The sequence below is a fragment of the Myotis lucifugus genome, unplaced genomic scaffold (genome assembly GCF_000147115.1).
Source record: "Myotis lucifugus unplaced genomic scaffold, Myoluc2.0 scaffold_432, whole genome shotgun sequence".
Classification (NCBI taxonomy): Eukaryota; Metazoa; Chordata; class Mammalia; order Chiroptera; family Vespertilionidae; genus Myotis; species Myotis lucifugus.
The window spans coordinates 237,731-264,895 of record NW_005871480.1 but is presented as its reverse complement, the minus strand read 5'-3'; the positions used below and the strand labels follow the sequence as shown (position 1 = coordinate 264,895).

The following is a 27,165-nucleotide window of genomic DNA, read 5'->3' as shown; positions in this document are numbered from 1 at the left end:
TGATGTGGAGAGAACCTGAGACTGTAGTTCAGACCTGAATTTGAAGCTCTCCATGTTGCCTCACCTCTGAACTTGGAGCTCTCCATGTTGCCTCACTCTCTGTGCCTCATTGTCCTCCTCTGTCCTGCCTACAGGTAGAGGTCTGATCAAATGGCACATAACCAAGCCTCTTTTCCTCCAGGCTTATTGGTGAACATGCTTTAGCATTGCTTTAATGAAATGATGTTTTGATGTGTTGCTTTTTGAAATTGTCTCTCCTCCTCTTACAGTTTTAGATCTTCAGGAGACTACTTCCCCCCAGGCGTTTCCACTTCATTTTGTAAGCTGGAATTTTGTGTCTGGCTCATATGTCCTAAGCATCTTTAGACCTTAGGGAATATTTCTGTCATAAATGCCAGCATGATACAATTATGTTTGTTGATCTCTGAAAGGACCCACTCCATGTGTTAAACACACAACAGGTACTTAATATCTAAGAGGGTTGAGCAGTCTTAAGCTTTACAATGGATCTTATAGCCCGGCTGGCGTGGCTTAGTGGTTGCGCGTCAGCCTGTGAACCAGGAGGTCACAGTTCAATTCCCGGTCAGGTCATGTGCCCTGGTTATGGGCTCTGTCCCCATTGTGGGGCGTGCAGGAGGCAGCCGATCAATGATTCTCGCTCATCATTGATGTTTCTGTTTTTCTATTCCTTTCCCTTCCTCTCTGAAATCAATAAAAATATTTTTAAAAATGGATCTTATAGGCCATCTTAGGCATTTTGAGTAAATATGGTGTTTTAGGTTCAGACATTTTAAAAATAAAATTGGCCTAAAACTGTGGCATTCCACTTACACAGTGCCCCTGATTGTTTATCTCCTGTCTACTACACACCCGTGAATTAACTTTTTCTTTTATTCTTCTCTTTCCCTATCATTTTTCTCAGCTTTTTTGTTTTGCAGTTATATATAGAATATTTTGACTTATATATAGAATATTCAAGATAAAAGTTTTAAAACACTCTAAAATATTCATTTTGGGAATGAACCTGAAATTAGAGTGTTAAATGCCTGATGCCTTTGATTTTTCTTTGTATTAATTTTCTTTCTGTGAAGCATGTTGGAAGCATACGATTTAGGATTACTCCTAAACCAACCACACTTAGATGTGCTCTCAAGTTGTACCAGAATTTCACTTCCTCCAAATTATCAGTGTTTGAAATAAAGAGCGCAACTTCTTTTTTTAAAATTTGTCTTTATTGTTGAAAGTATTACAGGTGTCCCTTTTTTTCCCCATTGACCCCCTCCACCCCACACCTGCCCCTCCCCGGCCTTCACCACCCTGTTGTCTGTGTCCATGGGCTATGCATATAGGCAGTAAGTTCCCAGGTTTTTCTCTCCCCACCCCTGCCTTCCCTCTGAGATTCATCAGTCCGTTCCATGCTTCTATGTCTATAGATCTATCTTGTTCATTAGTTTATTTTGTTCATTAGATTCCACATATGAGTGAGATCATGTGATACTTACCTTTCTCTGACTGGCTTGTTTCACTTAGCATAATACTCCAGGTCCCTCCATTCTGTGGCAAAGGGTAAGGAAAGATTGCAACATGTATTTTGACTGGATTTTTTTCTTCTCTTTGATGCTCATGATATAACCTCTATATAGAAACCTTCCTTGAGTATTTGTCCACTTAAAAATAAATCAAATAAGCTTTGGAACAAAAGCATCAGAAAAGGAGAGAATCCAGTAAAAAACTTTTGAAAAAAATACGTAATAGTTTAGGTTAGGTTTTTGTTGAAAAATATTGCATGACTCTTATAGAATGGCTAACTGGATGAAAAATACTCTGTATATTTTTTGTCCTTGAAGCATTCTTGTCTCTTCTTGTGTGAGAGAGAGATCTTACGTCTGAAGACTCGTGGTCTGATAGTTTGCTTACATGATTATCAGTTTTATCATTGTTGTTACAGTCTAAAGTACTGCTGTCTCTCTCTATGAATTTGTCTTATAATTGTGAAATAGTTTCCTACTTTCTCCTTTATGGACATTAAATGAAAAATTCTGAATTCTCAGTTGATAGCTAAACAACAACAACAAAAAAGGACAAAGATTCTGTCCAGATGTCTTTTATATTTTTTTGGAAAGTTGTTGCAATATTTTGAGCAACTCAGTAAGAAAACTGAGGGTTGGTGCAATAAATCATGACTTATTTCATGATTGCATCATCCTGCTGTCCCTTTCACTACCACGCCACTCGCCATATGTGGCTGTGGAGAACTTCAAATGTGAATAGTCTGAAGTACACAAACAAGAATGTAAAATATCTTATGAATTTTTATATTCATTACTTGTTGAAATGGTACTATTTTGGACATATGGATCAAATTAAAAGGCCTGGGAGGAGTGGGTGTGGGGTGGAAGGGATCAATGGGAAGAAAAAGGGGGCATCTGTAATACTTTCAACAATAAAGATAAATTTTAAAAAAGAACAGAAAAAAGTATTTATTAAAGTTAATTTTACTTCTTTCTTTTTACCTCATTAATGTGCCTACTAGAACATTTAACAGTACATCTGTGGCTTGCAATCTATTTCTGTTGGATAGTGTTTATGTTAGGTAATTCCATTATTCTATTTTCTTGTTTTGGTCCTTTTCTGCATAGTTAGAAAAATTGATGCAATGGTGAAATAATTACAGGCTAGTGAAATAGTAGAATGTTTTATGATACAGGAAAAATATATCACTAAGATCTCATGTGTATATTTGATTCACAAAAGGGTCCAAAGGACTCATCGCAACTATAAAACAGAATGAGTTTTATTTCGTTTTCTTAAAAAGTAAATTTTCTTCTTGTGCTTTCAAAAAAGTCTAAGAATAAAAGTAATGAAATAGCAATCCTTGGAAATAATTAGAATTGTCAAAAAAAAACTAACCGAGTCCAGTACATTCTGATGACGTGGAGAGTTCAGGACCCTTTATAACTTATCAGCTTCAGGTTAGGCGCTTTTCTTGGCTGTTTTAGGTGTTAGATTTGTCTTAGCAGCCTGGTGGGCGTAGGCTGTGACCTGCTTCTCTCTGTGTTACAAGTCATGAGATAAAGGGATTAGTATGCAATATTTTACCAGCGTATGAGATGCAGGACACATTTTATGATACACAAACTGTATTAGCCACCATATGTTATGTATGAGTTTTGAGTATTTGCTTTTCTGAAATGTAGTAATTAATGCTTCAATATGTATCCTAACATCTTGTTTTTTTCCTTGTAGACTTTTGTGAATGATGTAAGGATTCCAGAACAGACTTATATCACCTTGAAACTTGAAGATAAGCTGAGATTTGGATATGATATCCTTATCTGATTTTGTGCATTTATTAAATTCATTCAAAATCTCTACTCTGGTGTACATTAACATTTCTTAAGACATAAAAATTCTCAGTACAGGCATGCTAGAAGTCTTTGTGCCTTCCCATACTGAAATACATGTTTAAAAATAATATATATGTATATATATTTTGTTGCTATGCCTGCTCCTAAAAATAATTCTGGAAAATTTGATGGACCCCTCTATTTTTAACGTTGGTCTCCCTGCAGTGCTATTACATATGTAGTTTGGATATCAAAGAATGTGACTGGGGAGAGGACAGGGGGATGTTTAATATTAGCCCAGCCCTGAGACTTTTTTTTTTTGGTTGGATGATAATGGCACAGATCAGCCTCCGGGAGGAATGTACAAATTTAACCCTGCCTTGCCTTCCATTCCTACTTTTACTGCATTTTATTTATTTCATCTCTTTGCCTAGTTAATTCAAAATTCTTAATATACTGTGTCTTCTAAGACCCACACTCCCTGATTAAGTACATTATGCACTTAATGTGTATTTTATTTTACTTCTTTATTTTTTATTTTTTAAATATTTGTATTGACTTCAGAGAGAAAGGGAAGAGAGATAGAAACATCAATGATGACAGAATCATTGATCAGCTGCCTCCTGCACGCCCCCTACTGGGGATCGAGCCCTTAACCTGGGCATGTGCCCTAACCGGAATTGAACCGAGACCTCCTGGTTCATAGGTTGACGCTCATCCACTGAGCCACACTGGCTGGGCCACTTAGTGTATATTTTAAAATCTTTTGTTTAAAAATAGGATTCTAAGAACTGAACAGGGACATGACTCTCCTACTGCCTACACTAGGGCAAAGAATCACCAGTAAAGAAAAGGGTTATAATTGGTTGAAGAAGAAGAAAAACATGTCCGTCTATTCAAAGCAGTAAGCTTTGTAAAAAGGACTTATTGATATTCCACATTGTGCTGAATATTTTTCTTGAGTGTTGATTTTTTCAATTACTTCCTTTACCTGGAATTTGATATTGAGGAATATATTCAACATATTAGCTACTTGGATGGATTTTTATCACTAGCAGAGAAAATTTAGTCCCAGATAAGTAGAATTGATACTTAGATAAAGTAAATGCATTAACACTTTAAAATCGTTCTTAGAGCATAACTAATTATTATTTTATATTTAACTTAAACTTGATGAAAAACTAGTTTTGTAGCACATCACATAACCTTTATACTTGTAGAGCCTAAGGAATAAGTGAAAAGTGAAACCATTCAACATTAACACTTTTGAGTTGTATATTTTAAATCCTTTTGAAAATGTGTATCCCATAAAATGATTAAGAATTGGCATTAAAACCTTTATTCATGGGTCATTTTCCACCAGCGTGATAAGCTTCATCAAAAAATAAATGCAAGTGGACATTGTATTTAAGTACCTCCTGAACCATTTGGCACCACCTATTTCAAAACATGAGAAAATAGGAAATATGGGTGGTGACCATGACTTGTCTATACTTGGAGCAGTTTGCTTGGCAGTCTAGATGGTGACTGCTAAAATAATCTAGAGGGGATCAACGTAATTAAAAATTCACTCTTTTTTCAGAGATGTGAAGATTTTTCCTGATTAATGTGGTTAATATCAATAAAAAAAACAACGCACTTCAAATTTTAATTTATTTTAACTTTTTTAAATATATATATATTCTTTATTGATTTCAGAGAGGGAGAGAGAGAGAGAGAAATATCAATGATGAGAAAGAGTCATTGATCAGCTGCCTCTTGCTCGCAACCCCGCTGGGGATCAAGCCCGCAACGCGGGCATGTGCTCTTGACTAGAATTGAACGCGGGACCCTTCAGTCTGCAGACTGTTGCTCCATCCACTGAGCCAAACCAGTTGGGGCCACTTTTCAAATTTTAAAAATCAAGGGTATTTTCAAAGCTCAAAAGAACTAAATTTAAGAAATTCATATAAGCTATTTGATAAAAGAATGAAGCCTAGAAGAATAGAAGAAAAGTTAAAATCGGTTGTTTAAACACTGTTCCTATAGAGCAGGGTCTTCTGCAAGTTGAACAAGGTATTCATCTGCTAAGGTAAAATGCATATTTTCCAAAGATGTAGACAAAATTAATAGATTAAAATTTTTCCCTTGAATGGTTTTCTGACATAACTTTTTTAAATTTGTTTTTCTGTTTGTTTATTTTTTAAATATGTTTTTAGTGATTTTTAGAGAGAGAGAAAGGCAGAAGGATAGAGAGATAGAAACATTGATTGGTTGCTTCCTGCACATCCCCTTACTGGGGATCAAGCCCGCAACCCAGACATGTGCCCTGACCAGGAATGAACTAGTGACCTCTTGGTTTGTGGATTGATGCTTAACCACTGAGCAACACTGGCCAGGCTGCCATAACTAAAATCCCGTGGGTATCTCTTAGGATCTTAGTATACTGTGGACCCTAATAGCATAATTGTATATTTCATGATCAGATATCAAATAGGGAATTTTCCCAATGAGAAGATTTGAAAGAAAAAGTTTTTGGCTAACTTTAAGGAGAATTTTTAAGAATAACCTTATATATGTATTTTAACAGTCACCATCTAAAAATATATAAATTTAGAAAAAAAGTACTTTATTCCCATTCTTTCATTGTTTAAAATTACTGTATTCAAACATTCTCATTTATTAGTGTCTTCAACACCATGCGAGTGACATATTTTAGTAATATAGCACAGGTTTTTTTTGGTTTTTTGTTTTGTTTTGTTTTTAAATATATTTTATTGATTTTTTACAGAGAGGAAGGGAGAGGGATAGAGAGTCAGAAATATCGATGAGAAAGAAACATCGATCAGCTGCCTCCTGCACACCCCCTACTAGGGATGTGCCCGCAACCAAGGTACATGCCCTTGACCGGAATCGAACCTGGGACCTTTCAGTCCACAGGCCGACGCTCTATCCACTGAGCCAAACCGGTTACGGCTATAGCACAGTTTTTAAGAGAATATTAATACCCATCTCAGTTGTTTGCGAATGCAACACTTTCTGAAACACTGGAAATGTCTCAAGTAACAAAGTCTCATTATGTAATATTTGGGAAATTTTTTAAAACTTCCCCCATTTCTTCTGTGATTGGTATTTCCCCAGTGAAACAACTTACTGACTTAATTTTTAAAATACTTTTTGAAAGATGTGCTCACAATGATTTCTGCGCCTGGTGTTTTAAGTCCAGGCCCCTAGGAGCAACTGAAACGATTGAAAATTTTGCTCTCATTCTGGTCTTAATTATCATTAAGTTAAAGGATGGTGTCAGAGGTCACATTACTAGTAGATGTAGATGAGTTGCCATGGTGCCACTTTTAGATAAACATTTCCTGAATAAATTGAACATAGGAATGATTAAAATTACAATCATATGTAAGGAAATGGGGAATTAACCTATCAATATTAGGATTTTTAAGAAACAAGAATTAAAATTTTTGTAAGTTTATTTTCACAAATTGAGATATAATTGATATATGACTCTATACGCTATTGTTTATTTTGTAACTTACTGACATCGTAAGTAATTGTACCTTAGTTTGTCATTTTTCTTAAGTAGCAAGAACAGTCACTTAGGTCTCTACCACAAGAAAAATGGTAGCTTTGGAGATAAAATCTGGGGCGAGGGCAGCCTCAGAATCTCATAGTCATACCAGAGTCCTCAGGAAACTCATGAACTAAACAAGAGGATTCCTGAGTTCTTTGGTAGGCCAACACGCAGAAATCTTTTTGGTAGGTGAAGTCCAAGACCTGTCAAGTTTTCCCTGATCTTAGAAAGAGTCTCAGTCTAAAGGGATACTCCAGGCTAGCCTCAGGGAATAGCCTTCAAAAAGGAGCTACCTGGAAGCTCCAGAAAACCCTCACAGCTGGCTAACATCATTGGTGTTTCCCATTGGAAAAATAGACATGACCCTGGCCTGTGTGGCTCAGTTGGTTGAGCGTCATCAGGTGCACCGCAAGGTTGCCTGTTCAATTCCCTGTCAGGGCACATACCCAGGTTGTGGGTTCAATCCCCAGTTGGGGTACGTACAGGAGGCAACCAGTCGATGTTTCACCCTCGCATCAATGTTTCCCTCTCCCTTTTTCTCTAAAATCAATAAAAATAAAAAATAGAAGTAGCTTTCAACTTGTTAAAGATGCTCTGTTTTCCATTGTAAATGTAAGAATGCTCTGAATCTTCTCCAGCTGTTAATGAGTTTCTTGGGAGTAAAGCAAAACTACTTGACTTTTATTTTTCATTAAATGTACTTAGTTGTGAAATACACGCTTGCATCTATACCAGCAAATATGTACCAGCATGTGTTCATAACAAAAAAGGGAAAATCTTAATATTTCACAGCTACAGGGAGCAGTGTAAAGTGAGAGGGAAGCCCCAGCCTGGGATCAGGTGAGTAGAGTATTGTCGTTGGGGTCTGCCCTTCCAATCTCAAGTTCCTTCACTATGGAATAGGAAGCCGGGTAATGGAAATGAAGGGTAGGTCCCCAAAGCTCTTTACAACTCTAAAAACATTCTGAGTTTTTATTATTTGAATGAGTAGAAATATAGGTTAAATACCTTTACAAGTGTACTGCTCCTAATGCATGGGAAGCCTTTATTTTCCCCCAAGTAGTCATGGTGATTATAGCTTTCTACCCCTGAAGTCATGGGGGCTGTGAATTGGTATCTCACATGGTATAAAAGTCCTTTCATTACAGGATTAAGTAATGGTGGGAAATGTGACCTCCACTGTGTGGTGGGAGCTCTTTTTAATATACAGAGGCATTGTTCTTTGGGGCATAATAATGAAAGCATTCATTACATGCAGCACTTGCTTCTGATCTGTATAGAATCCGTTGTTTGATCATGTAACCTGACCCTATGGCAATTCGTGGGGCTCAGAGATGGCTGTGGTTGCTGTAAGGACCCTAATTATAGCACTTGTTGTACATTCTCAAATGAACTGTATTTTTATGAGTGCTGAGAGTCTGAGTCATCGAATTCCTTCAGGATTTACTCGGGTAATCACTGATAAGTTACTTCCTTTTACATGTTTGTGATTAGCTGTCAATATGATTTGATCCAGGTGCTCTTTCTTCTTTTCAGCCCCATTGTTAGAACTGAAAATGTCCTTTGTGCTCAGATTCATTACCCAGTTATTGCTTGGAGGCCATTATTGCCGAAGTGTGGAATTACTTGCTAGATATCAAGATTTTCTTTGGTATTTAAAATTGAAAAATTTTATATTTGTGAGCATATTTTAACATTTAAGTCTTAGGGGGATACACTAATTTTGCTAGAATTCCCTGTTTCCAATAGGACAATTTCAAAGTTGTATTCTTCCTTAGCCCTGTTCACATACAAATCTTTTCACTGTAGTACGAGGAGAGATGAGGGTCCCTGAAGAAGCTCTAAAGGTAAAAAGCTTTTCCTTATTTCTTTTGTAAACCTACTGTTTACTAGGTTTGGTTTCACTCATGGATGTTTCACTGCAATGTTTTCTAGCACGAGAAGTTTACCATTCAGCTCCAATTGTCCCAAAAATCTTCAGAACCAGAATCCTCCAAATCTGCTTGTGCCAAAAGCGTGGATCCGAAGGTGGCAGATCCTCCACCAGAAGCTCAGCACAAAGCCACTGAGGCCCTGAAGGCCGAGGAGAAGGCCCTGGGTATGCTCCCCTCGCTGAAGACACCGTGTGGATACTTAATTGCGAAGTGGCAGGCTTTGTTCTCAAAATCTTGTCCATGTCCAGATAGTAATAATAATCTCTCTATATATATCCTATCTAATAAAAGGGTAATATGCAAATTAACCATCACTCTGTCACAAAGATGGCGTTGCCCAGTCCCCTCAGCCCCGCCGCTGGAGTGTTCGGTCCTGTCAGCCCCTCTGGGGGGAGCAGCGGCCGAGCGGAGGGAAGGAGGGAGGGCAGGCAGGCGGGCCTCCGGCCAGAGGCCGGCCAGGGCGCAGGATGCTGGCATCGTTGTAGAGTGAGCTGAGGGACACCCCACCCCGTGCACGAATTTTGTGCACCAGGCCTCTAGTATATATATAAACGGCTAACATGCTAATTGTACCTCCGACCCATCAACCAGTCACTATAAGGCACACTGACCACCAGGGGGCAGACGCTCTGACCAGTAGGTTAGCTTGCTGCTGGGGTCCAGCCCATCGGGACTGGGCCAGATGGGTCGGACACTCCCTGGAGCCCTCCCCCAGTCCCTCCCTGGCCCTGATTGTGCACCGGTGGGGTCCCTTGGCCTGGCCTGTGCCCTCTCACATTTCAGGACCCCTTAGGGCAGTGGTTCTCAACCTTCTGGCCTTTTAAATACAGTTCCTCATGTTGTGACCCAACCATGAAGTTATTTTCGTTGCTACTTCATAACTGTAATGTTGCTACTGTTATGAATCGTAATGTAAATATCTGATATGCAGGATGGTCTTAGGCGACCCCTGTGAAAGGGTCGTTCGACTGCCAAAGAGGTCGCGACCCACAGGTTGAGAACCCTTGCCTTAGGGGATGTCAGAGAGCCAGTTTCAGCCCAATCCCCACAGGCTAGGCCAAGGGACCCCACCAATGCACAAATCCATGCACTGGGCCTCTAGTAATAATAATAATAATAACAGTTTCACAGTGGACTTTAATGCAGGCAGTGCTTTTGCTGCAAAGCATTATAAACCACATTCTATGGCAGTTGTATGTAGGTGTGTTTCATATGTTTAAATATGTAAGGGATTTAAATGTAATTCACCATACAGTATTTTTATTAATTCACATGTGTTTGCTTTTTCTTCTGAATTATAACTGAAATGAATACATAGGAAATACCCACTGATGCTGCATCATCACAATGATCATATTTATCATGTTCCAGAAACTGTAAACAATGCTTCAGATAAATAATCCCTTTCATGCAAAAGCAATTTTTTAAATTGAGAGACATGCCAAAACCGGTTTGGCTCAGTGGATAGAGCGTCGGCTTGCGGACTGAAAGGTCCCAGGTTCGATTCCGGTCAAGGGCATGTACCTGGGTTGCGGGCACATCCCCAGTAGGAGATGTGCAGGAGGCAGCTGATCGATGTTTCTCTCTCATCGATGTTTCTAACTCTCTATCTCTCTCCCTTCCTCTCTGTAAAAAATCAATAAAATATATTTTTAAAAAAAAATTGAGAGACATCACCAAATTTGTTCAAATGTAAATCTGTCAGTCCTATTAACAGCAAGTTTAAATTTAGTTAATATGCAATGCCCTATGGCTTTAAAAAAAAATTTAAATAGTCACTCATACCAAAATTGACTTTAATCTTTTATATTTAGACATAAGAAGTCATTTCTGTTGACCAAATAACTGATTGTGGTTGAGTAGAAAGTTATTGGGCTTAGCAGTTTGCAGTACTTAGATACTAGTGAGTGCAAAACACAATTTCTGTAGTCATGTCTGACACTGAATAAGGTCTTGCACAAATACTAAGTTGTTATTTAACTTAAGTACTTTTCAGCCATCTAGACTATACGTTGTTTTTCATTTTACAAATCAACCAGGCAGTTCTAATGTCTGCAAAGCATTTTTTTTCTGTTTCATATGCTTTAGACAGATTTTCATACCTCTTTCCAGATACTTCTGCCATGCCTCGTGGTACTCCATTATATGGGCAGCCTTCATGGTGGGGCGATGATGAGGTGGATGAAAAAAGAGCTTTCAAGTCAAATGGCAAACCAGAAGAAAAAAATCATGAAACTGGAACCTCAGGTAAAAAAACTTCAGATTATGAGATTTGGGGATATTTGGGGATATTATTATCAGGTAACAAACCTGTCTACCCTAAAAAGAGATATCTACTACTCTTTAATTTGATTTTAAAAAAAAAAAGGTGATGAATGTTTTAATGACTTTAACATTGTAATTTTAATTCATTCTGAATTATTCTCACATAAGTTATTCCATTATCTTTGTAAATCATTTAAAAATATTTTTGCAGTTTTTTTTATGAGATTGTTAAAACTTGGGAAGACATTAATAATGTAGTTGGACAGTTTAACTATTTTAAAATACAACTAATTTGGTGTGTTTTCATTAGGTTCATGAGCATATAATCATGCTAGAAGCCCGGTGCACGAAATTCGTGCACAAGCAAGATCCCTAGGCCTGGCCGGCGATCAGGGCCGATCCGGCTGTCAACCGGGGCCTTCCTTCATTCCACACTGCCCCCTGGTTGTCAGTGCATGTCATAGTGAGCGATCGAGCTCCTGGTCTCTCGGTTGAACTCCTGAGGGGACACTTTGCATATTAGCCTTTTGTATATATATAGATTTTTAAATGAGCAATTTCTCTGATGTTCAGAAATATGACATGAAATTATAACCTTTCAAGCCTCACTTTATCCAGTTTGTTGGGATATGGTAGCAACAAGATTAGCTTAGCTCAGCAGCCAGAATGAAGACATAGTTGTGGGTCAAATTCCCAGGTTAGTAGTCAGGAAATATATTCTTCCCGTTGCTGGAGGGATGTAGTAATGAACTAAGTATCCATAAGCCAGAAAATCAAGACTTTCAGGAAACAGTGGTGTGAGTTGTCCATCACCTATGTCCTGGAGTCAGTGGTAACACAGATAAGGATCCAGGCCTGCAGGAATTCAATGCGGGCACCAGTAGCAGTACGGGAACCAGCTCTGAGTCAAGGGAAGATACCATCAGAGCACTTGTCAGTTTTCTACCTCTGACCCCAGTTCTGCAAGAGAAATAGGACATTTTTGTGTAGCTGGAGAATAAGGACACTGGTTCTTTAAATACGCTCTGATTTTTCCAGGACACGTGTCTCCGAAAGCTGCCTTTATCAACTTGATTTGATTTTGCCCCCAATTTAAGTTAGCAACTTTGCAAATCAGTTCGCCTCACAGCTTCCTGGCCTCTGAGACCAACACAGGTTTCTTCATGCCCAAGCTCAGAGACTCCATGTGTTGTTGAGCAGATTCTCACATGCAAGTAACAGACATGCTTCCTGAGACTAAACAGGAAAGATATTTCATGGTTTAAATAACTGAGTCTCACCCAGCCGGCGTGGCTTAGTGGTTGAGTGTCAACCTATGAATCAGGAGGTGATGGTTCAATTCCTGGTCAGGGCACATGCCCCGGTTGCAAGCTCAATAACCAGTGTGGCACGTGCAGGAGGCAGCCGATCAATGATTCTCTCTCATCATTGATGTTTCCATCTCTCTCTCCCTCTCGCTTCCTCTCTGGGATCAATAATAACTATATTTTTTTTAAAAAGTAACTGAGTCTCTTCAGGATTGGTTAGCGCAGCATCTCAACAGTGTCATCCTCTGGCTGGTTTCTGTCCATTTCTCAGCCCTCCTACCCACAGTGGCTGCATACTGGGCAGTTCCTCTCGCACACGTAGGCTGCCTGCCAGCAGCAATCCGGGGTGTGTGCTATCGGATCACAGCCAGCAGGAAGTAGCAAAGATTGCTTCCAGAGGACCCCAGCAGTTGCAAGAGGATTTCTTCTCAAAATTTTCAGCATATCTCTCATCTCATCGGCCTCTGACAGGTTCACGAGTAGGTCACCCCCTTGTTTCTGAACCAACCCCTGGCAAGGGCTAGGAGGCTATCCTTCAGCCATCTCGCTCACCCTGAAGCTGTGTGGGGTTAGTTTTGCTCGAAGGCACATGAGCTGTGTCAGGGAAGAGGAGATACCCGGCAATGTTGGAGTTCTTTGAGGAGGAGGTACAGGAAATGGATATTGGAAGGCGGTCAAGAATGTCTGCTTCATTTGAAATCTTCATATCTTCCCTTCTCACTGTTGCCCTTTTTTTTGTTCACTAAGTCATAAATTGAACTTCCTACTTCCAGTTTCAACCCTCCTGCAGTTCATTTTGCATAAAAAATCTCAGTTCTTTATTTTCATTAAAAAAAACCAACACCTAAAGTGGCTGTCTTTTGCCTGCCAAATAGATTTATGTCCAAGTTCTAATTATGTCCCACTTTCCTTAAGAGCCTTATGTCCCACAAAGAGTTGTTTTTAGACTGTCTACCAATGGCTTCCCACATAAATTATACTATAATTCCTGCCTGCTTTATCCCCACAGATATATACACACTTACATCAGGTGATAAAGTATTCTAAGTGTATCCGTATATATGTATTGCTGATATATAACACTGTTTCATTCAGTGTTTTGTGTGTATGCCTTCTCATCTTAAGTTCCTTATTTCAAGGATCACGTATTACCACGGTGCACCAGAGCCACCTCGTAGAGAGAAGAGGGGAAAACGTACTGATTATGGAGGTTAATTTAAAAGAAGACACAGCAGATTGTAACTATTGCCAAATTCGGAAAATAATTGTGAGGGTGATTTTATCTTGCCATTCAAAATCTATTCCTCCCCCCTCACACAAAATGACTTTGAAATCTGAAATCTATAACTTGTAGAATACAGTGAAGTGTATGTGTAATTTCTGTCCTGGAGACAGAATCATGATTTATAAATAATAGCTAAGGCTTCAGTGATTCTTACTTAGCCAGACACTCTTGTTAGTACCCTGCATATGTTCATCATTTAATCCTCAGCGATACCTGAAGATTGTTACTGTAATTTTCCCCATTTTATAGATCAGGAAACTGAGGGGCAGCGATGTGAATTTCCTTTCCAAGCACCCAGCTAGCAAATAGTTTAGTGAGGATTTTAACCCAGGCAGCTCGACTCCCAAGTACACCTTTTTTTTTTAAGGTTTATTTTATTTGTTTGTTTGTTAATCCTCACCAGAGGATATTTTTTCTTTTTTTAAATATATTTTTATTGATTTCAGAGAGGAAGGGAGAGGGAGAGAGAGATAGAAACATCAATGATGAGAGAGAATCATTGATCAGCTGTCCCCTGCACACCCCACACTGGGGATTGAGCCCCCAACTCGGGCATGTGCCCTTGACCAGGAATCGGACCCTGACCTCCTGGTTCGTAGGTTGATGCTCAACCACTGAGCCATGCCGGCCAGGCTCACTTGTTTTCTTATATTCGTATAAAGATATTGTTTCAGATTTATCGCTTACAGCCTTTTTAAATCTAGGATGAGGAAAACAAAATATTTACCGACCTGAAATAATTTATGATGCCAGCATAGATTGTAGAATCAATTTGAAAACATATACTAAATGTTATTTCATGATATCATTTTGAAATTAAGTTGTTTCTGTTACAAAAAATCTTTCAAATCGTGAAACACAAATGCTTATTAGTGTAATTATTTCTTCTCTAAGCATACTATTTTGGTAAAACAAAAAGACATTTGCTTCTTGATTACCAAATTTTAGAAGTAAAATCTTAGTACTTAGTCATGACAGGTGAACATTCCAGAAAGGAGAAGAGAGTATCTGTGTACTACCTGATTATTTTTTTAACATATTTTTATTGATTTCAGAGAGGAATTTCCTTACCAAGGTCACCCAGCTAGTAAATAATTTAGTTGGGATTTTAACCCAGGCAGCTCGACTCCTGGAAGGGAGAGAGAGAGAGAGATAGCAACATCAGTGATGAGAGAGAATCATGGATCAGCTGCCTCCTGCACACCCCCTACTAAAAATCAAGCCCGCAACCCAGGCATGTGCCCTTGACCGGAATTGAACCCAGGACCCTTCAGTCTGCAAGCCAATGCTCTATCCACTGAGCCAAACCAGCCAGGGCTACCTGGTTATTTTTGATGTTCCTCTCTAAGGGTCCCCATGTTTCCAAAATCTCTACAGACTTACCAAGTAGCCTAAACACCCTAGAAGCAAATCTGTACATCAGAGCAATCAAGTTCTCCTGAAATCATGTGAATATTTTGAGTCCTATTATAGAAAAATCAGTCCTCACGTTAGCTACAGGTATGCTCGTCTCTGGATTTTAGAGAGAAAGAAAGGGAGACAGAGAGAGAAACATCATTCCGCTGCCTCTAGCACACCCCCTGCTGGGGATCGAGTCCAAAACCTGGGCATGTGACCTGACTGGGAATTGAACCTGCGACCTTGCAGTGCATGGGACTGTGCTCAACCAACTGAGCCACACCGGCCAGGGCTAGGTATGCTCTTCTACCTGCTCACTTGGTTTACACATTTCTTTAGGTTACAATGAAAGGCCTCTAAGCATTGCATACATTTCGAGAAGGTGTGCCCAACTGTGAGGAGTAGATTTTTGTCTCTTTCATATTGATTTTTAACCTCATCTACCTAAATTTAAAAACTTGCAGGTTGTGACTCCTTTTAAGCAAAAGTGGTTTACTAGTCTTTGTTATACCAAGTACTTGAATATACTAGCAGAAGGAGCCTTCACATTACAGTCTGTGTCATCTTGAGTTGGTGTAATATTTTATTTAATTTAGTACAGAAGAATAAAGGGAACTCCTTTTTCTGGATTCTGTATATACAGGATTCCCTGGAAGGTCACTCAGTCATAAAATATTTTAAGGAAGTTAAGGATATTATCACCAATTGCTCTGATTTAGGTAAACAGAATTAATTCTAACATAGTTATTAAAAATGTTTAAATATCTAGAATTTAGATTAATAACAGTATCAGTATAAATAAAATATTAGTATATTTAGTATGTTATTTGGTGTATTTTAGTGTAAACAAAATAGATTTGGAAGAGAAATGGATGTTAAATTCATAATTCCAGAGTATGTTCTGTCAGTTTCCTAAGAGAGGAAAGTTGCTTATATCTCTGTTTTAATTTGGAAAAGCCCTAATTTTCCTAGTAGGCCTACACTTCCCCAATATAGTGGGCCCACACTTGATCTGTTTTTCTTATCTTCTGAGAAAGGAATTCTTCCCCATAATGAATTTTCCAGATGACTGAACTTTTACAACTGACAATTTTTTTACAAAGTTGAATGATTTCCTGTATTTCTATTTTAAATGAATTACCCCTATCGCTGCCTTTCCAAGCAGAGGAGGCGGAATGTAATTAAAATGTTTGCTTTATGACTCGGAATCATTATGAATATTAAGTGATGAATATTAGGTAAAGAACATGGAACTGTGATGCATTACAGCGATGTCCCTGGGACACTTGGAAGGGGTGTGTGTACGTCTTGTACACGGAATGGTTTGGGCTTGTGTGTCTCTGAGCCATGCCTCCCCTTGATCATTTTAGTCTTCTCTCTACAACTTGACTCTTACTTCTCAGTTATCCGTCTGACCTTAAGTCTACCAGATCTGAGGCCCTGAACCTAACTGTCCCCTATACCTGGGCTCCTGAGAATTAAAGAGAAAAAACCAACATGATACAGAAAAATGTTAGTTACATGCAAACAAGTGTTTAGAATAAGATGGAACTTGGAGACATTGTAGAAAATAGGTCTACCTTTCATCTACCTTTCATCTAGCGCCAATATTCCACCTTTGTGTGGAAATTACCTAAAAATCGGTACAGCGGTCTGGTAAGGTTAAGCCTCACTAGCTCTCAAGAGGGACTTCCTTGTTAGTGAAGGTCAAAGATATGAGAGAAGAGGCATCATGTCTGTCTTGGGTTTCTTAGAGTTAGATTTTTGGTTTTAGTTGGTTGTTTTCCTCATTCTTAACCGTGTTGGAGATTTGGGGCAGGACAAGAGAGAAACGTTTATTTGTGTGCCACTTATGCCAAGTTTTGTTCTGAGTAACTTACAAGATCTCACCCAATAGTATCTCACTAAATGTTCATAGCAGTCTGATGGATAGATATTACTATTTCCTCTTTTTACAGGGAGGAAAATGAGAACTAAAGGCTGATAGAGACAGGATTTAATCTGATTTGAAGTCTTATCCCTGCTTTTTACTAAACCAGGCCGCCTGGTTATAACCATCGGATCTTAACATGTTGCCTTACCTACTCTAAAGTGCTACTCGATGGTGTTAGACAACTGATTGCTGGGTAGAGTTGATGTTAACTTGTACCATCCTCAGGTTCCTAGTCCTTGGAGTAAAGGCGATTTTGCAGTAGGACTAAGGGAACAATAAGCTTAAAAGCAGTGATGTGCACTTGTTGGTCTCTGCTGTTATAATGTGAACATATGTTGAAAGTATGTTAGTAGTAACAGGGAACTTTTCATTCCCAAGGGAGGAAAGTATTTCTTTTGAGTGTTGAGTGGCAAGTGGATGTAAACCATATATACCTGGACCAGCTCTTTGTGGTTTTTACATTGTAATTCAGCCACATCATTTGATAGAAAACTACCACCCTTTGTCCCTAGTGTTACTGTTATTTGAAGGATGAGCAAAGCAGAATGAAGGAATGAAGGAATGATTAGGTATCTCTGTTGGTAGCATGGTTTATAAACCAGTTGTACTATATGGAATTGATTAAGTACAGTATATTGTACATAATAAATCAATCAATGTATGAAAAAATCAAAAACATTTATTAATGAGTTTATTAATATATGTCTAGTGGTTAATGCATTATACTGTCACAGGAATTTCAAGTGATAGGCCTTCAGAGTAAATATTCAAATTCAAGTGAACATTTTATTATTAAGAAAAAGATAAATTAACTTTTTAATAAAGAAAAATTTTAAATGTGACTTTAAATTAAGTCTTGTATAACCTTTCAAAGAGCATGTAAAATATTTGCTTTGATAACGTAAAGTTGTTCTTGATATAATTTTTTTTCATTTTCAGTGGTGAAAAAACTAAGTAGACTTTGAAAAGGATCATTTTTACATTGAGATTGTTTTGGTTGGATATTGTTTATCTTCTGCATAGATTTTGGGGTTTTTTTTTGAAATTAGCTTGATGTCTTCTATACACTACCCCCTACTTTCGGTTACAGAAATGTTGTCGTCCCAATCTTCTGTTCCCTAAAAGCAAACAGTGTTATGATGGCTTCATATTCAGAATATGCCAAGAAGTCAATTACAGCACCTGAAGAATCCCATCAAGATGTAATATTCCAAAAGATGTTTCAAAAGACTAACTACTTCACTTAATTAGAAAATGATTGAAAACAACTTGGTCTCCCTGCATGGCCTTTCCTCCTAATAAATGATCTGCAAATGGTTTCTCCCATTGTATTTTCAACAAGAATGCTGTCTGAGCTTTAGGGAAATAGTTTTCATTTGAACTCACTCTTTACCATCTTGATAAATAGCCATGGTCAGTTGCTTCCTGAAAAACAGGGCAGTTTAATCTTTAAAAAATGTACATATATATGTATTGCATCTGCACTTCTGATAACACATACTTAAAACATTTCAATTGTCATTTTCACTTCTATGCTTTTACAGGCTTTATGTATAAATGTGTTTATTTTTATTTTTATGCCTTTATATTCGCTTCTGGGCAATCGACGAATGCTAGCATTCCAGTGCTGTTGGCTTCTTCTGCCAGCTCTTGTTGTTGATCTGATTTTATAATTCAGCCTTTTCTCCAAGGATTTTTGACACTTGTGCATATTCTGCTGTATAGAAATGTACATGAATTTTCTTCTGCAATGGATGGCTGGCAACTGAATTTCTACTTTTATCTTATTTTTTTTCACCCTGCTGCTTGGATCGCAATGCTGCAGACAAACCACATGCTTTGTCTTTAATATTCTTTTATTCTTTATAAAATGTATCTTCTTGCAAGGATCACACGTTTTATTTTATTTATTACTTTGGTCATTCTGTTAGTAATGATTGTGAATGTGATGGGAAGAATGGTAAGTGGGGTCATTGCTTATAGAGCATCGCTTACATACTGACTTCATGTGCGTTTCCTCAGTTGAGCACCTGTTCTCCTAGGAGCTCTACTTGTGTTCAAGATATTTCAGATATTTCATTCTCCTTATTTGATAAGGAAATTCATCTTTTTTTCTGTCACTCGAGATATATAGTATATACATTGAACATGAATCTCCATCTCCATTTGATTTCAATTCTTTAGCACCTTGATGATTTCTAGAACATGGCCCTGGCCATTCAAGGTCCATCTCTTAGCTGCTTTGCTATCCTTTGCCATGGCTGCTACTCACCTTGCATCTCCTGTTGGTACCTGAATACCATGTTTACAGCCAAAATGATTTCTTCTCTGTTACATTTGCCCTGGTTTTCATCCAGACTGTGATCTGACTTGTGGTGCTCTTGATTCCTTCAAATGCTAGAAGCTCCCAATATTTTGAATTTTCTCTTATTTTTCTCATTAGGGTGCAGCTTAGATGCCAAGCAAGTGGAGGAACAGTCTGCAGCTGCAAATGAAGAAGTACTTTTTCCTTTATGTAGGGAACCGAGTTATTTTGAAATCCCTACAAAAGAGTTCCAGCAGCCGTCACAAATCACAGAAAGCACTATCCATGAAATCCCAACAAAAGACACACCGAGCTCCCATACCACAGGTGCAGGGCATGCCTCCTTTACCATTGAATTTGATGACAGTGCCCCAGGGAAGGTAACGATTAGAGACCATGTGACAAAATTTACTTCTGAGCAGCGCCACAAGTCCAGGAAGTCGTCTTTGGGAACTCAAGACCTGCCGGGGATCCAGACTGGAATGATGGCCCCAGAAAACAAAGTCGCCGACTGGCTAGCTCAGAACAACCCTCCTCAGATGGTCTGGGAGAGAACCGAAGACGATTCCAAAAGTATTAAGAGTGATGTGCCCGTTTACTTGAAAAGGTTGAAAGGTAAAGTGAATTGATCGTTTCAGAACTTCCTATATTACGATAAGGAAAATTCCATCTTCACAGTTCCCCAACTGCTATTAGATGAATAATGCGGTAGAAAACTGCTCCCTCCGAGCTTTATATGTGATTTTAAAGCTCAAAAGCAAGCCATACTGCCCATGGCCAACTCATTCCAAATAGTCTGCCTTTGTGTTCTTGCCAAAACCAGATTGGTTTTGTAAATTTGATTTATGCCATTAAGTATGTCTCTTTTTTCTTATGGAATTAAAAATTTAGTCAGTTCAGCAGGGGAATTCCTTAGAAGACAATTCTCATCATTCTCTTGACTTAAGGAAAAGATATGTTCAATAATATTCTTCTCTATTGGGATCCTTCCAGTAAAATGGCAATATCTAAATTTTGAAAGAAATGTTAAGCCATTTGATAAAGGGTCAAAAGTTCTACCTTGGTAATAAAGTCATATTGTTGATAGAGGGTTTCAAACTGTTCTCAGTAGTTACTCAGGAAACAAAAAATTTTGGTTTAGAGATAACTTACTGGAAATCGACTTAATTACATTTTTTCAATAGTCAGACTTTTATGAAAATGACAATTGAATTATTTATTCATGAACTAGTTTTTATATATGCTTTACTAGTATAATTCTTGGCCAAAAATTGCAAGATCTTTACACCTGCACATAGAAGTTTTTAACGAATTTTTCCATTGTTTTTGCTAATTAAATTTACTTTAGAATTGCCAAATACAGTTTTGTGTTACTCTATATTTTATTTAACAAGCTATCTATGAGGGAAATGATTGCATGTTAATCTGGCCATTCTATAACTGTACAAGGAGATAATGAGCTTTAAAAAAATGCTTGTTGAGGTCAGAGACTATTACCTGGTATTCCTAACACTTCACCTGAGACTTGAGTACGTGATAGGTATTCAGTAGAGTAAACAGTGAATGATCTGACAATCAATGACAAGACTGACTGTGGCTTAACTCGTACTTTATGCCCTGGGAATCTGGGCAAGTGATGAAGAAGTACCCATTTCTGATTTGCTTCTAAGGTATTTCAAGATAGTGAGATGGGGAGGTTACCTACATCTTTGTTGGGCCTGTTGCTATATTTAATTACAAACATACGCAATTACCTGACTTGAGATTGTTATCCTTTACTTCTACTGTGTAATATTAAATACACAGTAGAGATCTATATGATTGTATAGCTCAAGCTTACAAATTAAAGTTACCGATTTGTAAACCGACCATTTTTATGAATTGGATAAATAATATTAATATCCTTGTATAATGTAAAAGGTAGCATAAACCTTGAAAATTTAGAAGTAACATCGTCTTTTTAAAGCCACTCTTAATAAATACATTAAAAGTGAGCTAAAAGGTCCTTTTAAAAGCTACCAGTTTTTAAAAATACCCTTTTATTATAACTGCTTTTTAGTCATTATCACTATTTTCTGTATTTGCTGTTATTTTAAGCCATCATTTTAAGACATTCTCTGCTCTTGAACAAGCCTAGTTCCAAATAGAAGCATTAATGCCCACAGTCACACTATATCCATGCATTAATGATTACATATTTGAAAACCTTACCAAAAATTATACAATCAATACTACCACCCCTCGAAATTGATTTTTGGGTAGACACATACTTTAGTATATTGCCATTGCTCGGAAACCTTCTATTGGATATGCCTTCATACCCTTCTACAAGCCATCTAAAAAATCTCTCTGAATATAACTCAGTTTGGTTCAAGATAGACCCGTTTTATTATTCCAGATATTCTTACAAATGACATTTGATTTTCCCCAAAGCCAGAGCTGCCATCTATAATAATAAAAGCGTAATATCCTAATTAGTCCAGACAGCCAAACAACCTTCCGGACCACCTTCCGGATGAAGCCGGGGCTACAAGGGCTGAGGCAAGCCACTGCAGCTGCGAGGGCCAAGCCCCTTGCACGAATTTTGTGCATCAGGCCTCTAGTTGTTAGATAAAGGTTTTCCACATTTTAGGCTATCGAAAGTATATACCTAGACTCTAACCACATAAATGTAATGACAGCAAATAGTAATAATTTTATATTCACTAAACTTTCAGCAACTGTTTAAATGAGTCAGAAACTTGAAAGTTAGGCAAAACAAAACCAAAAAACACAACAACTTTGCTCCTGCAAGAGTCAAGTGCACGCGCTTTGGGACAGTGAAGCAAAGAATGTTCACAAAGCCCATACACTTCACCCTTTAGGAGAGCTGCTCCTCTCGGCCACAGCTGCTGGCACGGTCCAGCTAGCCTGCCCCCCAATGCTTAAAGGGACAGTCCGCTTATTCAGGCACAGTCAGAGACAGGCAAGACAGACAGGAAGAAACCTAGGGGAGGAGGGTTCCCTAGTGGTTCTTTTGTTGAGAGAAAACAGAGATTGCAGTTCTGGTCACATGTTCACCTTGTGTGACACTGAGAAGTAGAAGAGAAATAATAAATTTTCCAGAAAAGAAAATGGCTGACGTTTACATTCACATAGACATTTTAGCCCTGCCAGTGTGGCTCAGTGGTGGAGTGTAGACCCATGAGCCCCGAGGCCATCAGTTCAATTCCTGGTCAGGGACACATGCCCAGGTTGCGGCCTTTATCCCTAGTGGGGGGCATGCAGGAGACAGGCAGTCAATGTTCCTCTTACATCCATGTTTCTCTCTCTCTCCCTGTCCCTTTACCTTCCTTGCTCTCTAAAATCAATAAAAACATATTTAAAAAAAGAAAAAGAAAAATTTTAAGCTATAACTTAAAGAGAAGATACTGAAAGGGCCTGACACCACTTACGTGCCAAATTTTATATGGTGGTACAAGAACTAAATTCTGTTAAGATGCTGTTTTGGTGTTGTGCGTGTGTGATTCGGGGTTTTTGCATTTATTATGCAAGAAATATTGGCGGTTAGTAACATCCACCTCTTGCAAACTGGATTTCTTTCAATATATCCCACTGCAACAGTGAGATAGGCTGAAAAAGGTCCTGTTTTTAATGAGCTTTGTATTTGAACTTGTGGGATTTTTTTTTTTTAATTCCATCTGCTATCTCGAATTTGTAGCTTAATTACCTGAGGCAGGGAGTCTATTAATTAAACAAGTGTGTGTTTTCTTTTCAGATTGCATTTGGAATAGTTACTAGTTGGAAGAAAGTTTCAGATTTGTTGTCTATCTGAGGTTTATATTACTCACCATCCCTGCGCTGCGAGAGCTCCCCAAACCCCTCTTTTTGGTCTTGCTAACTCCCTGGGCTTCCCTTGCCAGTTTCTTCACCCTCCTGAGTCTTCTCGCTGCGTTTATGCACCACATTTTTACAGCTGGTCCTCTTGTGTTAAATCATTAACACGGCAGCTTCTAATTTATTAGAACCAGCCCATGAATATGAAACAACTTTTTCCCGGGACATATGTGTGTTGTCCCCCCCAGCCTCTAAGTCTCAGTTCTGCTCATCATTTTCTTTGATGCCATGTTATTCAGCAAGTATTCCAATTACATTTGTGGCCCAGGACAATTTAAAAATCAAATTTAGTCCTGGAAACGTTGGAACACACCTGGTTGATAGATTCATTTATAGCTTCTAAAAGCCCTCAAAATGAGTTGATCTTAAGCATGCATAGAATAATTCTTGACTTTCTAATAATTTTATGCCATATATATAATACTTATTTGACTGCTGTAATATTCTTATTTAGGTAATGAGAATTCAAATCAGTGAAAAGTCAAGTAATTGTCATAGTTTTACATTTTGATGTTTCAAAATTCCAATATATTCTAACTTAACTTTTTTATATGGTTATATTTAGCACCATGCCATTTGCCAAGTAGGTGTTAGATTTATATAGGATTTTATAGATGGGCCTTCAGCATGCTTTATTTAATTCGGAAGCTACCAGAGTTTAGAGCTCAAAATGCAGATTTTCAAAAATTCTTGTAGCTAAAAAGATGTTTGTAAATAATCGTACAGTCATTGGTGGAAATTCTAAAGATGCTATACTTAGGGATGTAGTATATATCATCATAAGTTAAGATTCATCACATTTTTTATGGCATGTGTATTCTCTTTTCCTGTGTAAGGATAAAGCATTTCAGTAGAATCACCCTTTTCCTTTCTCTTCCTCACTAATTCTAGAAACGCATTTTTGATTGCTTAAATAAAGTATAAGGTTTGAAGGTAGGATTCATGTTTATTAATGTTGTAAATACAGATTATCGTGGATGCTGTCACTTTGCTTATCTGTTAATGCATTGATGCATCATCCTAAAGTTAAAATTTCCAGAAAGAAAGACAGTCCTGTTCAGTCGTTTATACAGGGCCTCATTGTGGGTTGGCGACATTCTAATGGCAGCTCTGCAGTCGAAGGAAGTTTGCAGAGCCTGTTACTGGAAAGAACATATGACTTCGGATTGAATGGCGAAGGGGGAAAACAAATGGCACCTTTGTGCGTGCGTCTTGCTTGCTCCGGGGACTTTGCCCTTCTCTATGATGCCGTTTCTCTTTTGTGTCCAGGAAATAAACACGATGATGGTACCCAGAGCGATTCCGAAAACGCTGGGGCACACAGGCGCTGTAGCAAACGGGCCACGCTGGAGGAGCACCTAAGGCGCCACCACTCGGAACAGAAGAAGCTGCAGAAGGCCCTGGCCGCGGACAAGCACCAGGACCCGGCAGTCGTAAGTCCCACCGCCTGTATGATTGCATTCTCTGATGGAGACAGTCCCAGCAAGAGAAGGTCTTGTTCCCTCACTCAGAGTGCGGGAGTCTTATGTGAGGACACGACTTACTCCACGCCACTCGCAAAACTTGCAAAACCCCCATCTCCAGCAGCAGATGCCAAAGTGGTTTCTTTGTCTTTACAGACTAGCTCTGCGCACCGCAGAGGGGGGCATGGTGTTCCACATGGGAAATTGTTAAAGCAGAAATCAGAGGAGCCCGCCGTGCCTGTCCCCTTCCTACCAGCTGCCTTGTTAAGAAGTTCAGGGAGTCTTGGGCACAGACCGAGCCAGGAGATGGATAAAATGTTAAAAAACCAAGCTCCCTCTGCTACCTCTGAAAAGGATAATGATGATGACCAAAGTGACAAGGGTACTTATACCATTGAGTTAGAGAATCCCAACAGTGAGGAGGTGGAAGCAAGAAAAATGATTGACAAGGTAAATAACTGAAACGTGGGACGATGCTAGTTGTGGGGGGTGGATTTGACTGGCGGAAATTACTGCAGATCAGCATGAGACGGTCTCATGCAGGCCGTGGTATTGGGACCCTAGGATTTGTTAGGGAAACTGTAAGACTAGCAATAAGACCAAATGCTTTCTGATTTTATTCTGCTGATGTTCTGAATTTGCCTGAGTTTCATAGGTAAAGTCCTTGTACATTTAAACTGTCAGGACCTATTATAGTTTTTACATTTAAGATAGGGTTTTTAAATAGTATACTTTGGCCATTCTCATTTTGCATACATTTAAAAACTAAAAGAAAAAACACTATAAAAAAACCAGATTGCTATGACTCTGTTGATATAAACATAAATGTTAGCTATAATAGTTAATCACAGGTTTCCTGCCTACTACTTCATGTTGGAAGCAGATGAAAATAGGTGTTTTAATCAATTTTGTTCTTTTTCTTATTTTCTTAATGTCTTTTTATTTCTATCTTCGGTGATAGAAAAAAAGTGTGAAAACAAAATCCGTTTGTTTGTGGTACTTGGAGCTGAGCGAGGGTATGCCCAGCCATGCTGAATATTTACATTTCAGATTTGTTTTCATGTTATTGGTCAATGTGTCCAGTGATTGGTGTATGGCTTAAAAAGTAGTTTTCCTCAATTTTGCTCTTGGTGATGGAAAGTTGACTTTATAATGAGCTGTTTATTTTACTCCCTGGAAGATAGCAACCTAAGTTGGGCCAATGCTTGATCTCATGTTAAGTTCCTCTTACTCAGCGTGTGAACTGCATTAGCATTGCTTGAAAGCTTGTTAGAAAGATGGCTTCTTGGGCCCATCCTGCATCCACTGACCCGGATCTGCTTTGAGAGCAAGATCTCCAGGTGGTTTGTGTGCTCATTAACTTGAGATGCATTAGTTTAAATGATGAGTTTACAGAGTGGTCCTTCAGGGTAGACAAGATAACCCTTTGGGATCCAGGGAGATCCTGAGCATTTATGTTTACTTTATTATTTTTTTAAAATATATTTTTATTGATTTCAGAGAGGAAGGCAGAGGGAGAGAGAGGTAGAAATATCCATGATGGAGAGAAGCATTGATTGGTTGCCTCCTGCACGCCCCACACTGGGGATCGAGCCTGCAACCCACACATGAGCCCCGACTGGGAATCAAACAGTGACCTCCTGGGTCATAGGAGCCACGCCGGCCAGGCCACTTACATTTACTTTTAATATCACAGTTTTTATTTCCATGTTGGAGTGGATTCTCTAGTTACACTCGAGCAGGTATGTAATTTCTAAGCATGCATTTACTAAGGAGCATATGCTCCTTGTCTTTTACTGTTGAGATTGCGACCCATCAGTAGGAGATGGATGTGATGTGAGCTCTGTTATGTAGTTGTTGGTAATGGAGGTGTGGCAACTAAAAACCAGATGAGCAAGTTTTATGATTAGATAAAAAGAAGCCTCAGGATGAAGTGTGAGCATAGAAAATGACTCTTGGGGATTTGGGATTATTTTTATCATTGGGAATTGATAATGACATTTTTTTTCCTATTATTTTAAAGTTCATAATTTCCCTCTATGAGGACAAGTACATTGCTATTTAAAATACTGTCTAATCTATAATAATAAAAGCACAATATGCTAATTAGACCGGATGTCCTTCCTTCCAGACAAAGCTGCAGTGGGCGGGGGCTGAGGCAGAGGTGGCAGAGGCCCGTGCTGCTGTGGCGGCGGCTGGGACCCCGGCCAAGGCCCTTGCACAAATTTCGTGCATCGGGCCTCTAGTAGAAAATAAAAGAATCAGTTTTGAAAAAAGAGTATGGTAAGAAGTTTTAAAATTCAGATTATTATCAATTTTATGCCTTTGGTTTATGGATCTTTTATTTATAATGATTAGCATTTTCTCTATTAGAAGATACTTCAGTGAAGGATTATATTACGGTATTTAAGAACATGAACATTTGCAGGCAGATAGGTCTACATTTGCAGGCAGATAGGTCTGGGATGAAATCTACACTGTACAGATACA

At 38.5% G+C, this 27,165-nt stretch overlaps 1 protein-coding gene across 7 annotated transcripts in view; it reads left to right on the top strand.

Annotated features, from left to right (window-relative positions):
- CEP170 (centrosomal protein 170) overlaps positions 1 to 27,165 on the top strand; it is a 98,849-nt gene that overhangs the window by 31,485 nt on the left and 40,199 nt on the right. For 4 of the 7 annotated variants that reach the window (XM_023744154.1, XM_023744153.1, XM_014468144.2 and 1 more), the window contains exons 4-10: positions 3,247 to 3,325; positions 8,698 to 8,756; positions 8,845 to 9,007; positions 10,956 to 11,090; positions 19,475 to 19,951; positions 24,482 to 24,645; positions 24,832 to 25,125. In XM_023744154.1, the coding sequence (XP_023599922.1) occupies positions 3,247 to 3,325; positions 8,698 to 8,756; positions 8,845 to 9,007; positions 10,956 to 11,090; positions 19,475 to 19,951; positions 24,482 to 24,645; positions 24,832 to 25,125 (1,371 nt within the window). The remainder of the gene's footprint in view (positions 1 to 3,246; positions 3,326 to 8,697; positions 8,757 to 8,844; positions 9,008 to 10,955; positions 11,091 to 19,474; positions 19,952 to 24,481; positions 24,646 to 24,831; positions 25,126 to 27,165) is intronic. The other 3 variants (XM_014468149.2, XM_014468151.2, XM_014468150.2) reach the window with 1 other exon arrangement.